Consider the following 16,948-nt stretch of genomic DNA (forward strand, 5'->3'; position numbering starts at 1 on the left):
GCAAACAATGTTGATGTACCCCTCCTAGAAGCTGAGATACTATTTGACAATACTCTACCCAAACTTTGACCGAAGTTTAGCCTTGCAATTAAATGCAGCGATCTGCCATTTATATTTCTTTGGGGCATCTTCTCCGCCCACCCACCCAAATCAAAAGCAGCTTTCAAATCAACCACAGTAATTTAACACAAGCATTTTAGAACACAATAATCATGCTTTTAACATACAACATGATCATTTACCTGAAGCGGAGAGCGTATGGTAATAACTTTATTTCCTTCTGCTGCATCTATCTGCACTACAACAGAATCCGAGTGATCACTCTGAGGATTTCTTACATTGTGAAGTCTTCTTCCTGGTTTTGCTATGGGAATATTTGCCACCTCTGTGTATCCTTCAGGTCCTGTTTTTACAACAACAAAGCAACAACTAAATAAAAAACCCACCCCTTTTATTTAAATATATACAAGCAGTAATATCTCAGTCCCAAAGACTTACAAGTTACATGACATATTCAGTTAAAAAAGAATCAGCAAGTGTCAATCTACTCTTCCTGTGACTGTATCTCTTCATACAACGATGATATCAGAAAACACAGTCAAATATCTCCTTCCGTTGGAAAGCAAAGTTTTCCAGGAGGAATGCAGAAGACTGAGGTGGAACCTGAGTTGCTTCTTTTCTAGCAGCAGAGGGGATTTGTTTTGTTTTATGGCTGTTATGTGCAAAAACATCTACAGTGGTGCCCCGCAAGACGAATGCCTCGCAAGACGAAAAACCCGCAAGACGAAAGGGTTTTCCGTTGCGGAGGCGCTTCGCAAGACGAATTTCCCTATGGGCTTGCTTCGCAAGACGAAAACGTCTTGCGAGTCTCGCCATTTTCCCCCCGCTCCCCCCCTTTTTCAAAGGCGCTAAGCCTTTAATAGCCTTTTAACAGCTTAGCCGCTAAGCCTTTAATAGCTGCTAAGCCGCTAAATCGCTAATAGCGCTGTCAGGGGCTCAGGAGCAGAGGCACAGGGGAGAGAGGAAATGGAGAGCGAAGGGGAAGAATCTGAGGGCAGCGTAGGGGAGTATGACAATGACCCGAGAGATTCCATGAGCTTCTCCAGCGAATCAGAAGATTCCCAGAAGTGGGCGCCGATGGTCAGGGCAAGGGGGGTCCCAGGGGGGACGCACCAGAAACAAGGGGCCAGCGGGGACTCCCAAAGCAGCAGCGGGAGATCAGGACCAGCTTCCCCACCAGAGCGTAGTGGGGGGGAAGAGTCCCATGTGTCAGGGCCAGCGTCTCCTCCAGCAGGGAGAGAAGATGAGTCAGGGCTGACCACGCCTCTATCGGAGAGTGGGGGAACGGAGGGGAGGTCAGGTCCAGCTAGCCTCCCCGAAGGGGGAAGCAGTGACAGGAGCAGTGTAACGGTCAGGAGGAAGGTTGCCGGCTGGGCGCGCGCGCCAAGTTCGAATGTACAGGCGCGTGGGACAGCAGAAAACCCGGATTGGGAACCAGGTCCTAAAGCCCGCCGGAGGCAGGGGGAAGACTCAGGGGACTCAGCGTCAGAAGAGTCTAGGAAGAGCAAGACCCCAGCGGACAGGCGGAACCAGAGGAGGAAAGAGCAAAGGAAGATGTGGAGCAAGGCTAGAGTCTTAAACTGGTGTCTGGGGGGAGGAGACTCAGACGGAGCTTCAGCGGTCTAGAGTTTGAGACGTAGAGCTGCGCGCCGCAGCTGTGAAAGCGAAACTGAACTTCAATAAAGACTTTTGTATATAACAACGAACTGGCGTTGGTCCTTTGTGAGCTGGGACCTCGGGCAGCTCTGACAAGCGCTAATCCGCTTAGACGCTAATGGGGTTGCTTCGCAAGACGAAAAAACCGCTAGACGAAGAGAATCGCGGAACGGATTCTTTTCGTCTTGCAAGGCACCACTGTAATTGCTTGTACTTCTGAAGTAGTCCAGTAAAAGGAAGGGGGCATCTTGTGCTTTTTCTGAATGCATGGGAAACACTTAACTTGAAAATCAATCCAACATTGCTCATTACAACTATTCTTACTCAGAATTGATTCTGACTTAAGCACAGGCATTTCTAGAATTGTGAACAGTTCATGTACTTAGTCTTGTGTAGCTTACTCCCTACCAGAGTTGTTTGCCTTGTCCCCCTCCCTCCCCAGATTAACCCTCCTAAACACACGCAGCATTCTTACCAATGCTCAAAGTGAATAGAGAACTTTCCAGGCGATACATTGCAGATAACTTTCCTCTGTGTGGGGTATCCACTGTAGAGTATTCAAATTCCAAGTTCTGATCAATTGCTATCTCATGAATATCTTCTTTTGCAGCTAATCCAACAACCTGGAGATTTCTGCATGCATGAACTTTGAGGGGAACACCCAGAGCATTTCTCACAGTAAAAGGAGCCTTGTCTTTTAATGCATAGTCATACGTAGAGGCAGTTCCTTCTGAAAATCCCTAAGATGAAGCAAACATTTTAAAGTATACATGGACTATAAATGTTCTTGGGCTACTCAATATTGAAAGCTATCAGAGATTAAAACTGACCATTAACAGCAGAAGAATGAAAATGAAGTATAAGAAAGAAATAAGCTGAAAAAGATGGGGGAATGGTAACACAGAACTAGATTGAGAAGTTTTAAGGGAGTTCAAGCGCTGATAGACTGAATTTGATGAAGGCGGGAAGCAACCCAGAACATCAAGGAAGAAGCATCCTATTATCAAAGCATTTGTTCCTGCCTGTAACCTTTAATGTTTTTATTCCCCAACTATTCTATATTATTTCATTTATTTAAATATTTTCTAGACCTTTTAACTTTAAAATACAACAAAGCGGAGCACAATATACAACAAAGCATAAAAGCAGCATAGTATAAATAATTATACACATCATAAAAATATGAACAGCAAAATATAGCAAAAGAAGTTATAAGCAGTAAAATAGAGCAAAAGAAATCCAGGAAAGGCCTGGGCAAATACATTTGAAAGTTCCATTAGTAGCTCTCTTTTTGACTATGCATTTTGGGGAGAAGGCTGGTAAGTGTAAAGTTTGATTGTGTATTGTTTCTACTGCATTTTGTTGACCTTGTTGGTGAATTTCGGTCAATCTGGCCTGTAGTTTCGTCAATTTACTGAGTATGTTTATTTGTTCTTTATCTGGTAGCTTGGTAAAGTTACTCAGCAGATCTTCTTCTTCTGGGACTGTCCAGTCTATTGTGTCAAGGGCGAGGCTGTTATTTGATGCTACAGTCGCATGGTTTGGGAGCTTGGATTTTTCTTGCGTGATTTCCCGGGTAGCTGGCTGCGGTTTCTCCCATCTACTGGGTTCTTCCACGGGAGTAGGGCAGATGTCGGCTTCTGGTGGAATGGCCTTGTTCATCTTGTTCTGTCTTTTAGATGCAATCAATGGTCTGAGTGATATATCTTCAAAGTGTCGACGCGGAATAATTCCTTTCTGGGCTAAATGAGCCTTTTCCCTTAAGATTTTGGTTGGAATTCTATGACTACCAAATCTTAGTAGTACTTTTTTGGAGTATCCATCGTTAGTGAGCCTCTTGACTGCTTTTAAGTCGATGCTTCCACCCTCAAGGCCTAGGAGCAGATTTAGATGATGTCTGGCCCAGAAGGATGACTCCCAGTAAGGTAGGGGCCCTCTATATGGAAAAATGTGGAGAACAATCTCACATGGCCTCAGTATCAGATTGACTGAGTGAGGGGGGCTTCCTCTGGTTTTTGGCTGGTTTAGAGGTATAAATTTGTATTTGGTCTGTTTATCTCCAGGGCTTGTTAAGGATGGCAAAAAGGGAGTAAGTTGCCTCCTTTCATCTGGGTTATCCAGCTTCTTGGAGATGTTTTGTAATTGTTCAAAGATTTTTTGAACTGTTTGAGCAGTCAATAGGCAGCATTCCTCCAGCAGCTCCACCTTTCTATCAATTAGTGCTTGTGCCTCGATTATGGGAGTAGTAGTCTTGTCCTCATTTATTCCTAGGGATATCTCTTCAACTGTCTTTCCATGTAAAGAGTTGAGGAAGGTTTTGGGAGGAGATATGTGCTGTTTTTGAGGTAGCAGGTAATTATCTAGATTACTCTGTTTGAAACCAGAGGGCTCTGCGTCAGTTTCTGTATCAGGACACCTGAGTCTTTTGGCTCTTCTCATTGCTAGATTCTTCTTAAATCAATGAGATCAGACTTCTAAATAGAGTGATAGAGTGCTAAAGTTCTCAGGTCGCAATCTCATTCACTTCTCATTCAGTCCTGGCTGGGCTGCTGCGAGGAGTTTAAAAACTGGGTCCAATTAGAGCACTCCTTTGAAGTATCCCCCCCCCCCCCTTCTTCTCAGTTTGTTAAAACAACTGAGATGTTTGGGGGTCCACGAAGTTAGAGGTGGTGGGAGAAATTTGTGGTTTTATGAATTTGTAGTTTTTAAGGTTAAAAGCCCATTAGAAGTCCTTAAAGATCCTTGGAATAAGTTTGTCACGAGGAGTCAACGAGAAACTGGGAGGGAGTGCCTTAATGCCCGGGAGGGAATGTCTGAGAGCCTTCGTTAAAACTTCATTAACTTCATTAAGTCCCGGCACCGAGGAGGATAAGATAAGATGTTCAAAAGCACAGCGAAGTAGTGAAAGGAAATAAAATCCAAAAGAAGGAGGAGAGCCAGCAACAAAGGCATTTAGTTAAAAGATTTCTTTGAGCTCCGATAAGAGCGTCTTACCTCGGCGCCATCTTAGTGTCGAGATTTTCAGGGCAAAAAATATGTTTTTCAGGAGCTGCTTAAAAAAATATTGTTTTCCCTGTTATGTTGATAAAGGGAAATAGCTCTCCTTGACATGGTTAACCAAGGATCTGAATAAATGCCTTCTCTTCCACCTCCCCCCCCCTCAATGACATCAATTTGCAGCATGTTCAGTATAAAGGAAAACATTGCTCCCTTAAACAGTCAGTAGCTAAACAGAAACAGAAAGAGAAAAATGCCACCCCATAATATGTAATCAATAATTACCTTCTCCCTTAAGTTAATCAAATTACCACTTGAAAGGGCTTGATTACAAATAACCTCACCACAATGCATATGAAATTACCTTAGCTAGATTGCTAAAGACAGTAAGACAGCATTTGGATATTGTTACATTCATGGTATCCTTTGAAGATATATTGATGACACTTTGAGGTTCTGGTAGAACTATGAAGTCATCTCCTGGCAACAAACTTTTATCTTGTAAGGGGTTAGTCTTCATCTAAAATAAATAGCAGCATTATTAAATTATTGCCCATTTGAAACTTTGGAAATTGAACTGCGGAGGCACAATTTTAAATTATGCTAACATTTAGGTTTGCAATTTTGCTTTAGACCAAGAATTATCTTTCTGTTTGGTCAATGGAAATATACAATATTACAAGTACTCCACAAAGATATTTACAGCTTTTAAGTATGTATAACTTAGAAGATTAAATGGTGAATTTAATGAACGCAAATGAAGATTAACATTAACTTCATACATGTAAGGAACAGGAAGACTTGGCAAACATGGAATTAAATTTTTCAAATTAATTTTTAGAAACTTCTAATTCAACAGCTGCTTATAAACAGTCCATGTTTCAGAATCTAAACATGGAGTACAGAAGGGTATATATTCAACAGAGCATTTGAATAATCAGAGAAAGTTGAACTAAATGTTTTTTTAACTTGAAATATGATAGTTTAATAATTTGTGCAATGTAAGATTTTAATTATCTTTTGGTGTGTGTTACTGCCATTTATGCTGTAAGCAGCCCTGAAAGCCTGTTGGGTTGTGTGGCTGATTAGAATTTGAAGCAAAGACAGAATGAGACTATGGAGAAGCAACTGCTAGCATCCCTAAATGAAGCCTTCCACCAACCTACCAGGGACTGATGGGAGTTGTAGTCCAAAACATCTGGAGGGCGCCCTAATTGAAGGAAGGTTACCTAAAATTCATGGCAAAATACACTTTGCTTTTCAGCCGGCAAAAAAAAATTGTAATATCCAGACAGGAATAACAGTTTGAATTTTCATTAATTAATGGTGTTTATATTTATATGTCTGTAATTATAAAAGGTTGCTTACTTCTAACTTTAAGTCCCATTGACGTCTTTCATTATCAACTCGCTCAATAAGCGGCTCCCAAACTGAATTTGTTTCATTGTAATAGTGAACCTGGGATACAATATTGAGAACATAAGAGCTAAAATTATTTAACGTCAGGCTTCATTTCAATCTACCACACCTAAGTCAAGCATAATAAAAACTTAAGAAACAAAATTCTACATGCACATGGAACAAGTACCTAAAAAATAATTTACAGATGTAACTCAAATTATCATTAGACCCAGCAACGGCAGACCATGCCTCAAATAAAAAGCACCAATCACTTCTTATATTTACATACCTCCAGTGTCATGTCAGCTGTGGCCGCCATGAGAGAAGACCAGTTTTTCACTGATCCTGAAAATGTTGATTCTGCTAACAGTAAGGGAACAGTGGAATGCCCCAAACCACACTCCAGAGTGATCTGAACAGCTTTCACCTCAACAACCAGGTTCTCCTTCTTCACACACTGCTCGTTAGCACTGAATGTTTCGGTTGCTTCTGTGGCCATGTCAACACCAAGAAACCAATAGTGACACTGGTCAACAGACTTGATACCCCAGAGGTCCACCATATTGCAAGCAGTCTCACCAGATCCTTCATCCTTCAGGTTTGATTTCATGGCAGCCATGATAGTAATTACAGTATTGAGAATTATTGGGGAAATCTTTAAAAGGGAAAAAAAAGCTGAATTAACAAGTTTCAGTGTTTTATATGCACAACATGTAACAATGTGTGTTTTATGGCACCACAGTGGTGTTCAGTAAAGCATCTACCAACTGCCTTGTGCAAGGAAATGACTTTTAAATGGAACACTGGCCATTTCCCCTAAAGGGGCCTTCTCTGGCAAAATATGTGAGGCACACGGTGGGTTTGTCACTTCTCAAGTTTAGTCCATACAGGAAACTTACAATTTACTTTGCAGTCACCTCCTCTCTTGCCAGTCTTTAGTCCTCATTCATGGCAGAGGACCCAGCTCCTTAAGAAGTCCGAAGGGTGTCCTCGCTTTTATAGCCACTCAACTCTGCTGCCCTTCTTCCCTATCCTGATCTATTCCAGGGTTAGTTTCCTGAACAAGAACAGGCACCACAGGCACAGTCTCTGGTGGTGGTGAAAATGACTGACAAGAGGAAGAGTCTCTTGGTATACACTGTACAATGCTCTCTTAGGAGCATTAACCAGATCAGGAGTCTGACATTTTAAAGGTGTTGCTGTTCTGGTCTACATTTGGCGTTTTTGCTTTTCTTCTTTTTCTCTTTTTGGTTTCCTTGTGGGAGGGGACTCCAAGGAGGTGGTGGAATAAGCCCTGTTGCATTCTTTTTTACTTTTGTGCTTTGTACTTCCATCCCGATGCATTGGCTAAATAGCCCATTAAGGCTTATTGTATTCTAGTAAGAATGCATTTTTCCACTTATTCCTGTGGAAAATTGTGGGGCAAGCTGCTGGTCTAGGTAGAAGCACATATTTAGGAATGGACTATAAAGATGCACACTCATGCTGTCCTGCGAGGACCTCTGGCAGCTGGTCTCAGCATTGTTGCCCATGTCCCACAATGAGAAAGATCTTTCCGCCAAACACAGGAGTAGAATCAGAGGAGAAAGAACAACTCTGGGTGAGGTGTCCCTCTTTCATTTGGGGCCCCTAAGGATGAACCATTTGGTGAATGTATTTATTTTAGAACATTTTAACCCATTTAATTTAAAAAAAAAAACAATCTAAGTGGTGTAATATAATAATAATAAATAATAATAATAATAATTTATTATTTATACCCATCTGGCTGGGTTTCCCCAGCCACTCTGGGCGGCTTCCAACAGAATATTAAAATAAAGGTAAAGGTAAAGGTACCCCTGCCTGTACGGGCCAGTCTTGACAGACTCTAGGGTTGTGCGCCCATCTCACTCTAGAGGCCGGGGGCCAGCGCTGTCCGGAGACACTTCCGGGTCACGTGGCCAGCATGACATCGCTGCTCTGGCAAGCCAGAGCCGCACACGGAAACGCTGTTTACCTTCCCGCTAGAAAGCGGTCCCTATTTATCTACTTGCACCCGAGAGTGCTTTCGAACTGCTAGGTTGGCAGGCGCTGGGACCGAGCAACGGGAGCGCACCCCGCCGCGGGGATTCGTACCGCCGACCTTTCGATCGGCAAGCCCTAGGTGCTGAGGCTTTTACCCACAGCGCCACCCGCGTCCCTAATATTAAAATACAATAGACTATTAAACATTAAAAGCTTCCCTAAACAGGGCTGCCTTCAGATGTCTTCTAAAAGTCTGGTAGTTGTTTTTCTCTTTGATATCTGGTGGGAGGGCGTTCCACAGGGCAGGTGCCACTACCGAGAAGGCCCTCTGCCTGGTTCTCTGTAACTTGGCTTCTTGCAGTGAGGGAACTGCCAGAACTCAGCATACAATAATAATTACAGTAACAGATAAAATAGAGGATCAGAATAGCAAAATATATGGTCTAAGTTCAGTAACCAAGTTCAGTGGAAAGGCTGGCATCTAAAACAAATAATAAAGGGACCATCCCATATTACTGAAGGAAGGGTGTTGTAAAGTGCAAGGGTGGCGTCAGAAAAAGGCACACTTCAGAGTCACCACAAAACAGCAGTCTATAAAGTGACATGTATTTTAAAACCAGTGCTAGGCCTTTCTAGAAATACAGGGGGAAATTGTCATTACAATACCATTTACTAACCTTTACAATAAATTCTTCTACTATCACTGTCACACTCTGCATTTCTGAAGTACGCTTCACAGCTTCCATAGTCAGACAGCAAGGTTGTACAATCTTAGAGAATACAAGCATACTGTTAGAAATGCCCTCAAACTTAAAACAGCATGAAAGTTATTTGATTTCATTCTAATTAAGATAAATATTGATGCTTTGCTGAAGTATCCTATTGTGCAATAAGGGGGAGGGAGTACTGAGAGGAAATCAGTAACTAAAAAGTATACTCTCCCACAAGGAGAATAAGAACTGGATAATAAAGCGACAATGCATTAGTATAAGCACAACTGTGATGAACAGGGAGCAATAAGGAGCAAGCATGTTTACTGAATGGAACTAAATGCCAGGAAAACCATACGTAAAGGTCTCAGCCACCCAGAAGGTTATTCCCAGATAATATAGCACTATATTCAATTGTGTAGAACCACCTTTTTCATTCCAAAACCAGCCAGTTGCAGAAATGCAATGCCTCAGAAGTGCTACACGGCTTGTGAGTGAAAGGAGTTATTCTCTCCAGCTATGAAAGATAAATTACAGCACAGAACTTACTGTTGTAATATTCTTCTCTTCTTTCTTTCGGAGGAAAGGGCAGGCCAGCACTTTCAAGTCATGCACTTGAGCATTCATACATTGATCAAGAGGGCTAGTTGACAAACTGAAATCACATTGGAATGAAGCTACTAAGGCAGGAGCATCGGCCTTTGTTAAGTTGGCAACGAACACAATTTCTGGTTCTATGATCCGTGTCAATACTGTCATGTTGGGCTGCGGTGATCCATCTAGAAAAGTTTAAAATTTAGTTAAGTCTTGATTTAGCAGCCAGTCACCACAACAGAATGAAAAACATACCTCCATGGCACCACCATAAAATACAATTTTTTACAGTAGCGTAGTTCAGAAAATTTGCCCTGGTAGTTGCATCCAGGATGCATAAATGTGACTGTACTGTTGGCAATATTGTGCTCCTTGCTATTAATAACTGGTTCAAATTTTACTTCACAATTTGAACATCCTGATAAGTCACTTTTCTCTGGTTTCATAATAGAAAAGTCTAGTGTTTCTGCTGTATGTGACATGTGCATTTTCTGTTGATAAGGGATCCACTTATACAGGTATACCGATGCAGGAAAGCATAATAGAAATACTTGTATGATCCACCCATCTACTTTTCAAAAAGTTGTCCGATTATTTTGGTTAGGTTGAACTAAACCAAGCACTGATTCACCACCCAAAGAAAAAAAATGCAAGCAATGTTATCTCCAAACAATGGAAAACAAAATAAATGGTTTGTTCACTGCAGTGCTCATAAAAGATACCTAAGACCAAATGACATTAGGAGGTGAATAGGGGCACAGTTGACAAGGAACTCTTTTTTGCATGCTTGCTTCAGAAAGATAGGAATATACTTCTCTAAATGTAAACTATATATAATGGGTGGGTAAAAGGCAAAGGTAAAGGACCCCTGGACAGTTAAGTCCAGTCAAACTTGACTATGGGATGTGGTGCTCCTCTCACTTCAGGCCAAGGGAGCTGGCGTTTGTCCACAGGCAGCTTTCCAGGTCATGTGGCCAGTAGGACTAAACCGCTTCTGGGGCAACAGGACACCATGATGTAAACAAGAACACGTGGAAACACCATTTCCCTTCCCGCCGCAGTGGTACATATTTAGCTACTCACATTGGTATGCTTTCAAGCTGCTAGGTTGGCAGGAGCCGGGACAAAGCAATGAAAGCTCACCCTGCTGCATGGATTCAAACCACCGACCTTCCAGTCAGCAAGCCCAAGAGGCTCAGGGGTTTAGACCACAGTGCCACCCGCTCCATAATGGGTAGGATACAAAAGCTGTGGGAGCAGAAAACTGCCCAGACAAAGCTATTCCTCTTCACTATAGCCCACTGAAAATAACCCTGTCACACAAACTGTTTAGTTGCCCAGAAACATTGTTGAAAAGTGCCAATATTTCAGATTAGCTTTTACTACCTTAATACACATTCACACCCTGGTTAAAATTTTAATTGACATCAGTGGGCTTAAGCATGCTCAGCTCTGCACCAAATACTCATTGTTATGGTTTTATTATTTCAGATGTGGAACTATGTGAACTGAGAGAGTTCTTTTGCTGACCTTTATCTGGTCTAGGTTTGCCATGAGTGGTATATTTTAACTGAATCTGGGTAGATCCTTCCGTCGACGCTGCTGGCATTGATTTAACAAAGAAATCTGCTACTGTCAACAGAAACTCCACACTGGCACACAAATACAGTTTGTCCAAGACAGATACGATTTCACTCCCATTTTTATCTTGCTTGTAGTTGAGGTCAATCATGACACTATCATCTGTGCCATCTTTCTTATCTATCATTCTGAAAAATAAACAAATAATAAAGCCAGAAAACAAGCTGAAGAACTGCTTTCCTGAAAGGATTTATAGTTTAGTAGGCTTCCTTGGGAGGAAGGGCAGGGTATGAATTCAACCAATAATAGTATTTTTCATCCAACTGCAACAAAAGATGATGCTACTTATAATGTGACTGCATTGTAACTGAAGCCAATTGTCAGTTTTCAGCATTTTCCTAGTTTGAATACAGCTTTCTTTGTTCACCCAGGGCCACCTAGCCCAGTCATTAGCCAAAAGGAACACTACACTAAAGGGAGTTTTCTTTCTCCACCCACCCACCAACATTCCCAGAGAGAACTCAGCTACCACTTCCCTTCCCCTTGCATCGTGGCTCTTAAATAAGCTATAAAGCCTAAAGCAGAGTTTGCACTTTATTTCATGTGCAACACCAAGTTACTTACTACAGGAGCTCTAGAAATATTAATAATGACATCAGAGTCTAACCTTGAGGTTGCTTTCTGAATCCCTTCTCTGAGATCATCCAATGTACATGTTTTCAACTTGGTATTAATATCCATAGAACCATTTGAAAATATCTGTCCTGATGATGTCATAAGATGCAGTCTGAGTTCTCCAAGACACAAGCTGTTATCGTGAAGTGAAAGCTGAGATTTCTACAATATATATAAATAACCAAGGTAAAAGAATTATATGCAGAATCTAGAAGACTGAAAGTGCATACTTTTACAATCTACTTGAGGACAGAAGCACGTGAGGACACAATTGCTATTAATGCTTTAATAATTTAAATGTTCGCAAAGGAGAAACAAATCTATATGAAGATTTTAATATTTCAAAGCTTGCCGCAAATGGAGGACACTAAAATGAGATAGGCAAACTAGATTCAGTGCTCTGGGTATATCATTCCCTCTACTGCTGCTATTCAGGATGAGTAGGGTAGCCAAAACACCACCACCTGCTCACAAGAGAAGTATCATCAGGCTTGGTGGAGCCCAGAGGCTTGCAGAAGTACAAAAAAGGTGGGGAGAACACAAAAGAAGGCCAACGTCCCCCCTACCCCCAAAGGCTAACAAATTGTGCATGCTTACAACATATGCCTGCCTCACCCAGGTATGATGTGATGAAAAAGAGGGGTCAGAACCAGGGTTTCTGTGGCAGACACTGTAAAGCCATCATGCAAGATCTTAGTTGAGAGTGCTGGGAGAAGGACTCAAAGTGAAGAACGGCGTTGTGGGGAGGTAAATAAACAGTCCAAGGGCTCGTCTAGACTTCCTTTTGCGCTGCACTTTCCAGGCATAGATCTTCACTTTAAAGCTCAGCGTTCGAGCAGTTGTTTTGTTCTTTGTTGTGGTGCTTTCCCCGGGAAAACTCATGTTTTACAGCTGAATCGGGGCAAACTGCAATCCGCAGAAACCCCAACTGCCATTTGCTCTAATTTAGCAGCAAAATGTGGGTATTCCCAGGAAAAGCAGCAGGGCTAAAAAAAGAGCCACTTGGACACAGAGATTTAAAGTCTGAACCTGTGCCTAGAAACACGGCACAAAAGGAAGTCTGGATGAGCCTACAGAGGCTGAGGATGGAGGAGACTGGAGCAAGAAGTGTCATTGAAAGCAGAAATGCAGCAGAGAAAAGGGGCGGACAAATGAGTGAAATTAAGAGACAATGAGGAAGAGATGAGAACAATCTGTGAACCTGGGCAGGGAATGGAGCTGGAGAGGAGCAGAACTGACAGCAAAGAGGTGACAAATGGAAGGGAAAGTGGGCAGAGAGGAAGGAGGAGGACACTGTGGGAAGGGAAGTAAGAGGCATCAAAACATGGGATTGTATTTAACACTGAGCTCATTAATTATGGCACAGACAATACGTTAACTTATAACGTTCTTTTTCTTTAAACGGTATGATTTTATCCAACATTATCTTTTCCTAATTCATATTACTCCAAAGGAAATTATTTTTCATGTTGAGGTGAAACAAACCTGCTCAACATCAGAATTGTAGAGAACAATGGAAAGCGATTCAAAATTGAATTCAAACTTGAGGGTCACACTCTCCTTAGGCTGTGTTTCATGAAGATCTCCTTCTCCTGAAGTGATGAGACTACCTGGAACATTTTAGAGATAAAAAAGTAACACTTGAATCTGCAGCATTTTGAAGATCAATGCACATCAACTGTGCTAAGATTTAAAAATTAGCTGCCAACTCTTCTTTGATTCCATAAACAAAATACCTTGCTTAAGACCAAATACAGTATCTTATCATAATTACTATATACAACTTAGCTCAACTTATCACCTTCATGGAGATCAGCATCAGTTGGGCTTTTGCTTTGTTTGAGCACCTGAGCTTCTGGTAATGTTGACTGTATAACCCTGCTGGGCGCAGCAGCTTCACCAAGATTTTCCAGCAAAATTTTCATGAGCAGGGTCAAATCATCTTGGCTGAGAGAGATCTGTAAATAAATCAAACCATTTTCCCCCTCAATAAAACCATTTTTAAAAAGCTTTGTATTTAAAAAATACCTTGCAACTCCCATTTTCAATCAACACCTGTCTTGGACTCAAGATTGCACTGTAGTTTCTTGAAGCTGAGCATTACACTCTCCAACTGTCAGGTAACAGAATTGGAGGGCTTTACTCATGCATAGTGCCCCCACAGCCTATTATAATAAAAAATGCAAGCAGTCCTTGCTCTCCGTAATGTTAGTCACATGAACAATGTTATGAAAGTAAAAACCAATATAATATCCAGTAGAAAATCCTGGAATCCCAGCAACCATGAAAATTCTGTTTGGTTGAATCAGTTATCACCTACTTCATATTGTAAATATTTGCCCATGCAAAAACATGTCAAAGAACTGTCAGGAATACTTCTATGTTTAGCAAACAGTATTATGTCAAACAACCTTCACTGTTAAGTAGAGATAAACCTAGCTACCAGAACATATTACTGGGCTCAGTAAACTCTTTTCATGGCAAAAACAGCAAGTGATTAGGTCAATGACTATTAAGTCCTGAATTATAATTATTATCTCAAAATATTTGCAATAGGTTTATCTCCATCTAGAACATGGAATTATCAAGACCCATGGCCTTACCTGCATGGGCTTCAAGTCTCCTTTAACTGTAATCCCTGGGATTTGTAGGTACCAAGCTGCTGCTAAATTCCTCTGGACTGACAACAACAGATTTACTGGCTGCAAAATTTCAATATCTGGCTGAGAACCACTGCCTATTGAGGTCCTACAAAACAAGGGTTGAAACATTAGGGCACACAAGATATCTGCAGTCTCTCCATCCATTGCTGAAACAAAATACATGGATTATTTGGTCAGCTCTATGAACTATCACCTTGTGTGCTAAAAGCAGCCCTTGCCCTGTGACTGTTTCTAGTCAAGAACAAGAACCACCTGGCCATCCGTCAGAGTTTCTTTAGTTGTGATTCCTGCACTGCAGGGGGTTGGACTAGATGACCGTTGGATTCCCTTCCTATTTTACAATTATTAGACATGAAGATTCCATTATACTGAATGAAGCTTTCGCCCTATCTAGTGTAGTACCATATACTCTTGACTGGCAGCAATTATCCAAGTTTAACTCAGGCAGTATTTCCCCAGCCCTGAAACAACACTTCAAATGGAGAAGCCAGAATGGGTGGGGAACCTGTAGTGCTCCACAGTATACTGGAATACAACACTCCTTCATCCCTGACCATTAGAAGAGACTAATGGAAGTTGGAGTCTAACAGTATCTGGAAGGCCACATGTTCCCAACTCTTGATGGGAATATATCTCCACAGTGGAGCATCTGTTTCCTCTTCAAGGTCTGTTAATGTGCAACTGTGCCAGCTTTACGTTACGGAGAAACTATGCATCTACATGTATATGAAACAAGTCTTATCACATGCATCAAATATCACGCACACTTAAATCAAATTTCTCTCTCTCTCTCTCTTTCTCTCTCTCTATCTCTAATGTTAAAGTCACACCAGGAAGATTTCAGCAAAACCACAGTCCAATTAACCACCACAGTTGGAGGGTGGTTTGTCCGACCAGTTGGGTGATGCTCAACCTGCTGCTTTGGGTTGGGTTGCCCTCCTCCTGTAGGGACAGGCTTGCAGTGTGGGGGTGCTCTTAGATCTAGCACTATGGCTCAGATGGCCTTGGGGGTAAAGAGTGCCTTTTTATCAGTTTGACTGATCTATCAACTATGACCCTATCTGGACAAAGATATGGCATGTTATCCATGCTCTAGTAATTGTATTATTGGATTATTGCAATGCGTTACACTTGGGGCTGTACTTGAAAACTCTGTGGATACTACAATTGGTCCAGAACGATGGTCAGATTATTAAGAAAGATAGATAAATATAATCACATTATGCAAGTGATGTGTCATCTCCAATGGCTTCCAATTCATTTTCAGGCCCAATTTAAAGGGTTACTTTTTATCTTTAAAACCCTAAATGTAGCAATCTTCGCTTCTGACCCAGCCCTTGTCAGAGTGAGCAAACACTGCTCTTCAGTCACCTTGAGCTGCAACCTTCTTTAGGTAAGGGGATGAAGGAAGCTCTACCTCTTACAGCACAGTAGTGACATTCCGCAGTTCTACACATCCACAACAGCTGACTCACTGCCCAAGATCCCTACTGACTTTATCCTTGAAAATCTTATCATATGGAAACATTTCCTCATTAGATGTATTGTCAACTCACAGCCCACCAGGAGAATTTACATAATTGATATCCTATGATCAAGAGTTAATCTTGAGTTAAATAGGGGGCAGGGGCAGAATATTCATACCTTGATATCTTTAAATGTGTTAGTTGTATATCCATTTTGTCAATCACTGGAGGATTAGAAGAGTCTTCTCCAGGAACCAGGCTAAATTCATTCTCAACTCTGATTAAGCCAAGATCTGCTACCAATACATTGTGAGAGATGGATGACTGAGGAATTACTATAACTGGAGCTTTGAGATTGATGTCCATTGAAAGTCGGAAGCTCTTTTTAGCAAAATCCTTCACACTCAAAGCAGCCATTTCAGCAGCCTGAACTGTGGCAGCACTCAGGGCATCTTTTGCAGTTTGGAAGTGATTTAGGAAGTTCTGTGAAAAGGTATAATTATGCAGCACAATAACTAGTTTATAATGCTAACAGCAACCGAATAAACAAAGATAAGAATAGACACATCAACTCAGGATGTGGACAGCACAACCAATAGGGTGTTGCAAACAGAACTGTGGTGAAAATTGTTGAAAGTAATAACCTGTTCCCTATTTTCTTTTTTTTCTTTTTATGGCCAAGGATTAATGTGACTTGAATCAAAACAGCAAGTCTGAATTCAGACTCCAGATCTTGTCACAGTCATGACATCATCATCATCACTATGATCCAATGGAAAAAGCAGGACTAGGAACAACTATCATGCTGGGACACAAAAGAATGGTGCAAATTCTGCACACCTGGGAGTTCGTTTCGGAAGTGTCTTTAAAAAATACTTTAAAATTAAAATGCAATAATGAAAAATAAGTTCATCTCTTACCAGTAGTGACATGAAGAATTTATGCAGATAAACGATTTGAATGCAGCCCACTTTCAGTGACATTTTACCATCTACCTTGGACATATCTGTATAGGCTTCTTCTTTTGTAGCCTCTGGATAAAGTGACATTGCAAACCGAAAGACTTCATCTCCCACTATTGAGACAGTCTGCAAAGATAATATTTTTTCAGCACAATCACATTCTTGTAGATTTCTATAGG

At 41.4% G+C, this 16,948-nt stretch overlaps 1 protein-coding gene across 5 annotated transcripts in view; it reads right to left on the reverse strand.

The window, feature by feature from the left end:
- VPS13C (vacuolar protein sorting 13 homolog C) overlaps positions 1 to 16,948 on the reverse strand; it is a 103,275-nt gene that overhangs the window by 30,325 nt on the left and 56,002 nt on the right. For all 5 annotated transcript variants that reach the window (XM_077918825.1, XM_077918824.1, XM_077918828.1 and 2 more), the window contains 14 exons: positions 16,728 to 16,895; positions 15,986 to 16,290; positions 14,282 to 14,426; positions 13,480 to 13,636; positions 13,164 to 13,288; positions 11,671 to 11,840; positions 10,953 to 11,191; positions 9,378 to 9,607; positions 8,796 to 8,888; positions 6,404 to 6,769; positions 6,082 to 6,171; positions 5,078 to 5,233; positions 2,192 to 2,456; positions 243 to 403 (listed from right to left, as the gene is read on the reverse strand). In XM_077918825.1, coding sequence (XP_077774951.1) covers positions 243 to 403; positions 2,192 to 2,456; positions 5,078 to 5,233; positions 6,082 to 6,171; positions 6,404 to 6,769; positions 8,796 to 8,888; positions 9,378 to 9,607; positions 10,953 to 11,191; positions 11,671 to 11,840; positions 13,164 to 13,288; positions 13,480 to 13,636; positions 14,282 to 14,426; positions 15,986 to 16,290; positions 16,728 to 16,895 — 2,670 coding nt within the window. The remainder of the gene's footprint in view (positions 1 to 242; positions 404 to 2,191; positions 2,457 to 5,077; positions 5,234 to 6,081; positions 6,172 to 6,403; positions 6,770 to 8,795; positions 8,889 to 9,377; positions 9,608 to 10,952; positions 11,192 to 11,670; positions 11,841 to 13,163; positions 13,289 to 13,479; positions 13,637 to 14,281; positions 14,427 to 15,985; positions 16,291 to 16,727; positions 16,896 to 16,948) is intronic.

The sequence above is a fragment of the Podarcis muralis genome, chromosome 14 (assembly GCF_964188315.1).
Source record: "Podarcis muralis chromosome 14, rPodMur119.hap1.1, whole genome shotgun sequence".
Classification (NCBI taxonomy): Eukaryota; Metazoa; Chordata; class Lepidosauria; order Squamata; family Lacertidae; genus Podarcis; species Podarcis muralis.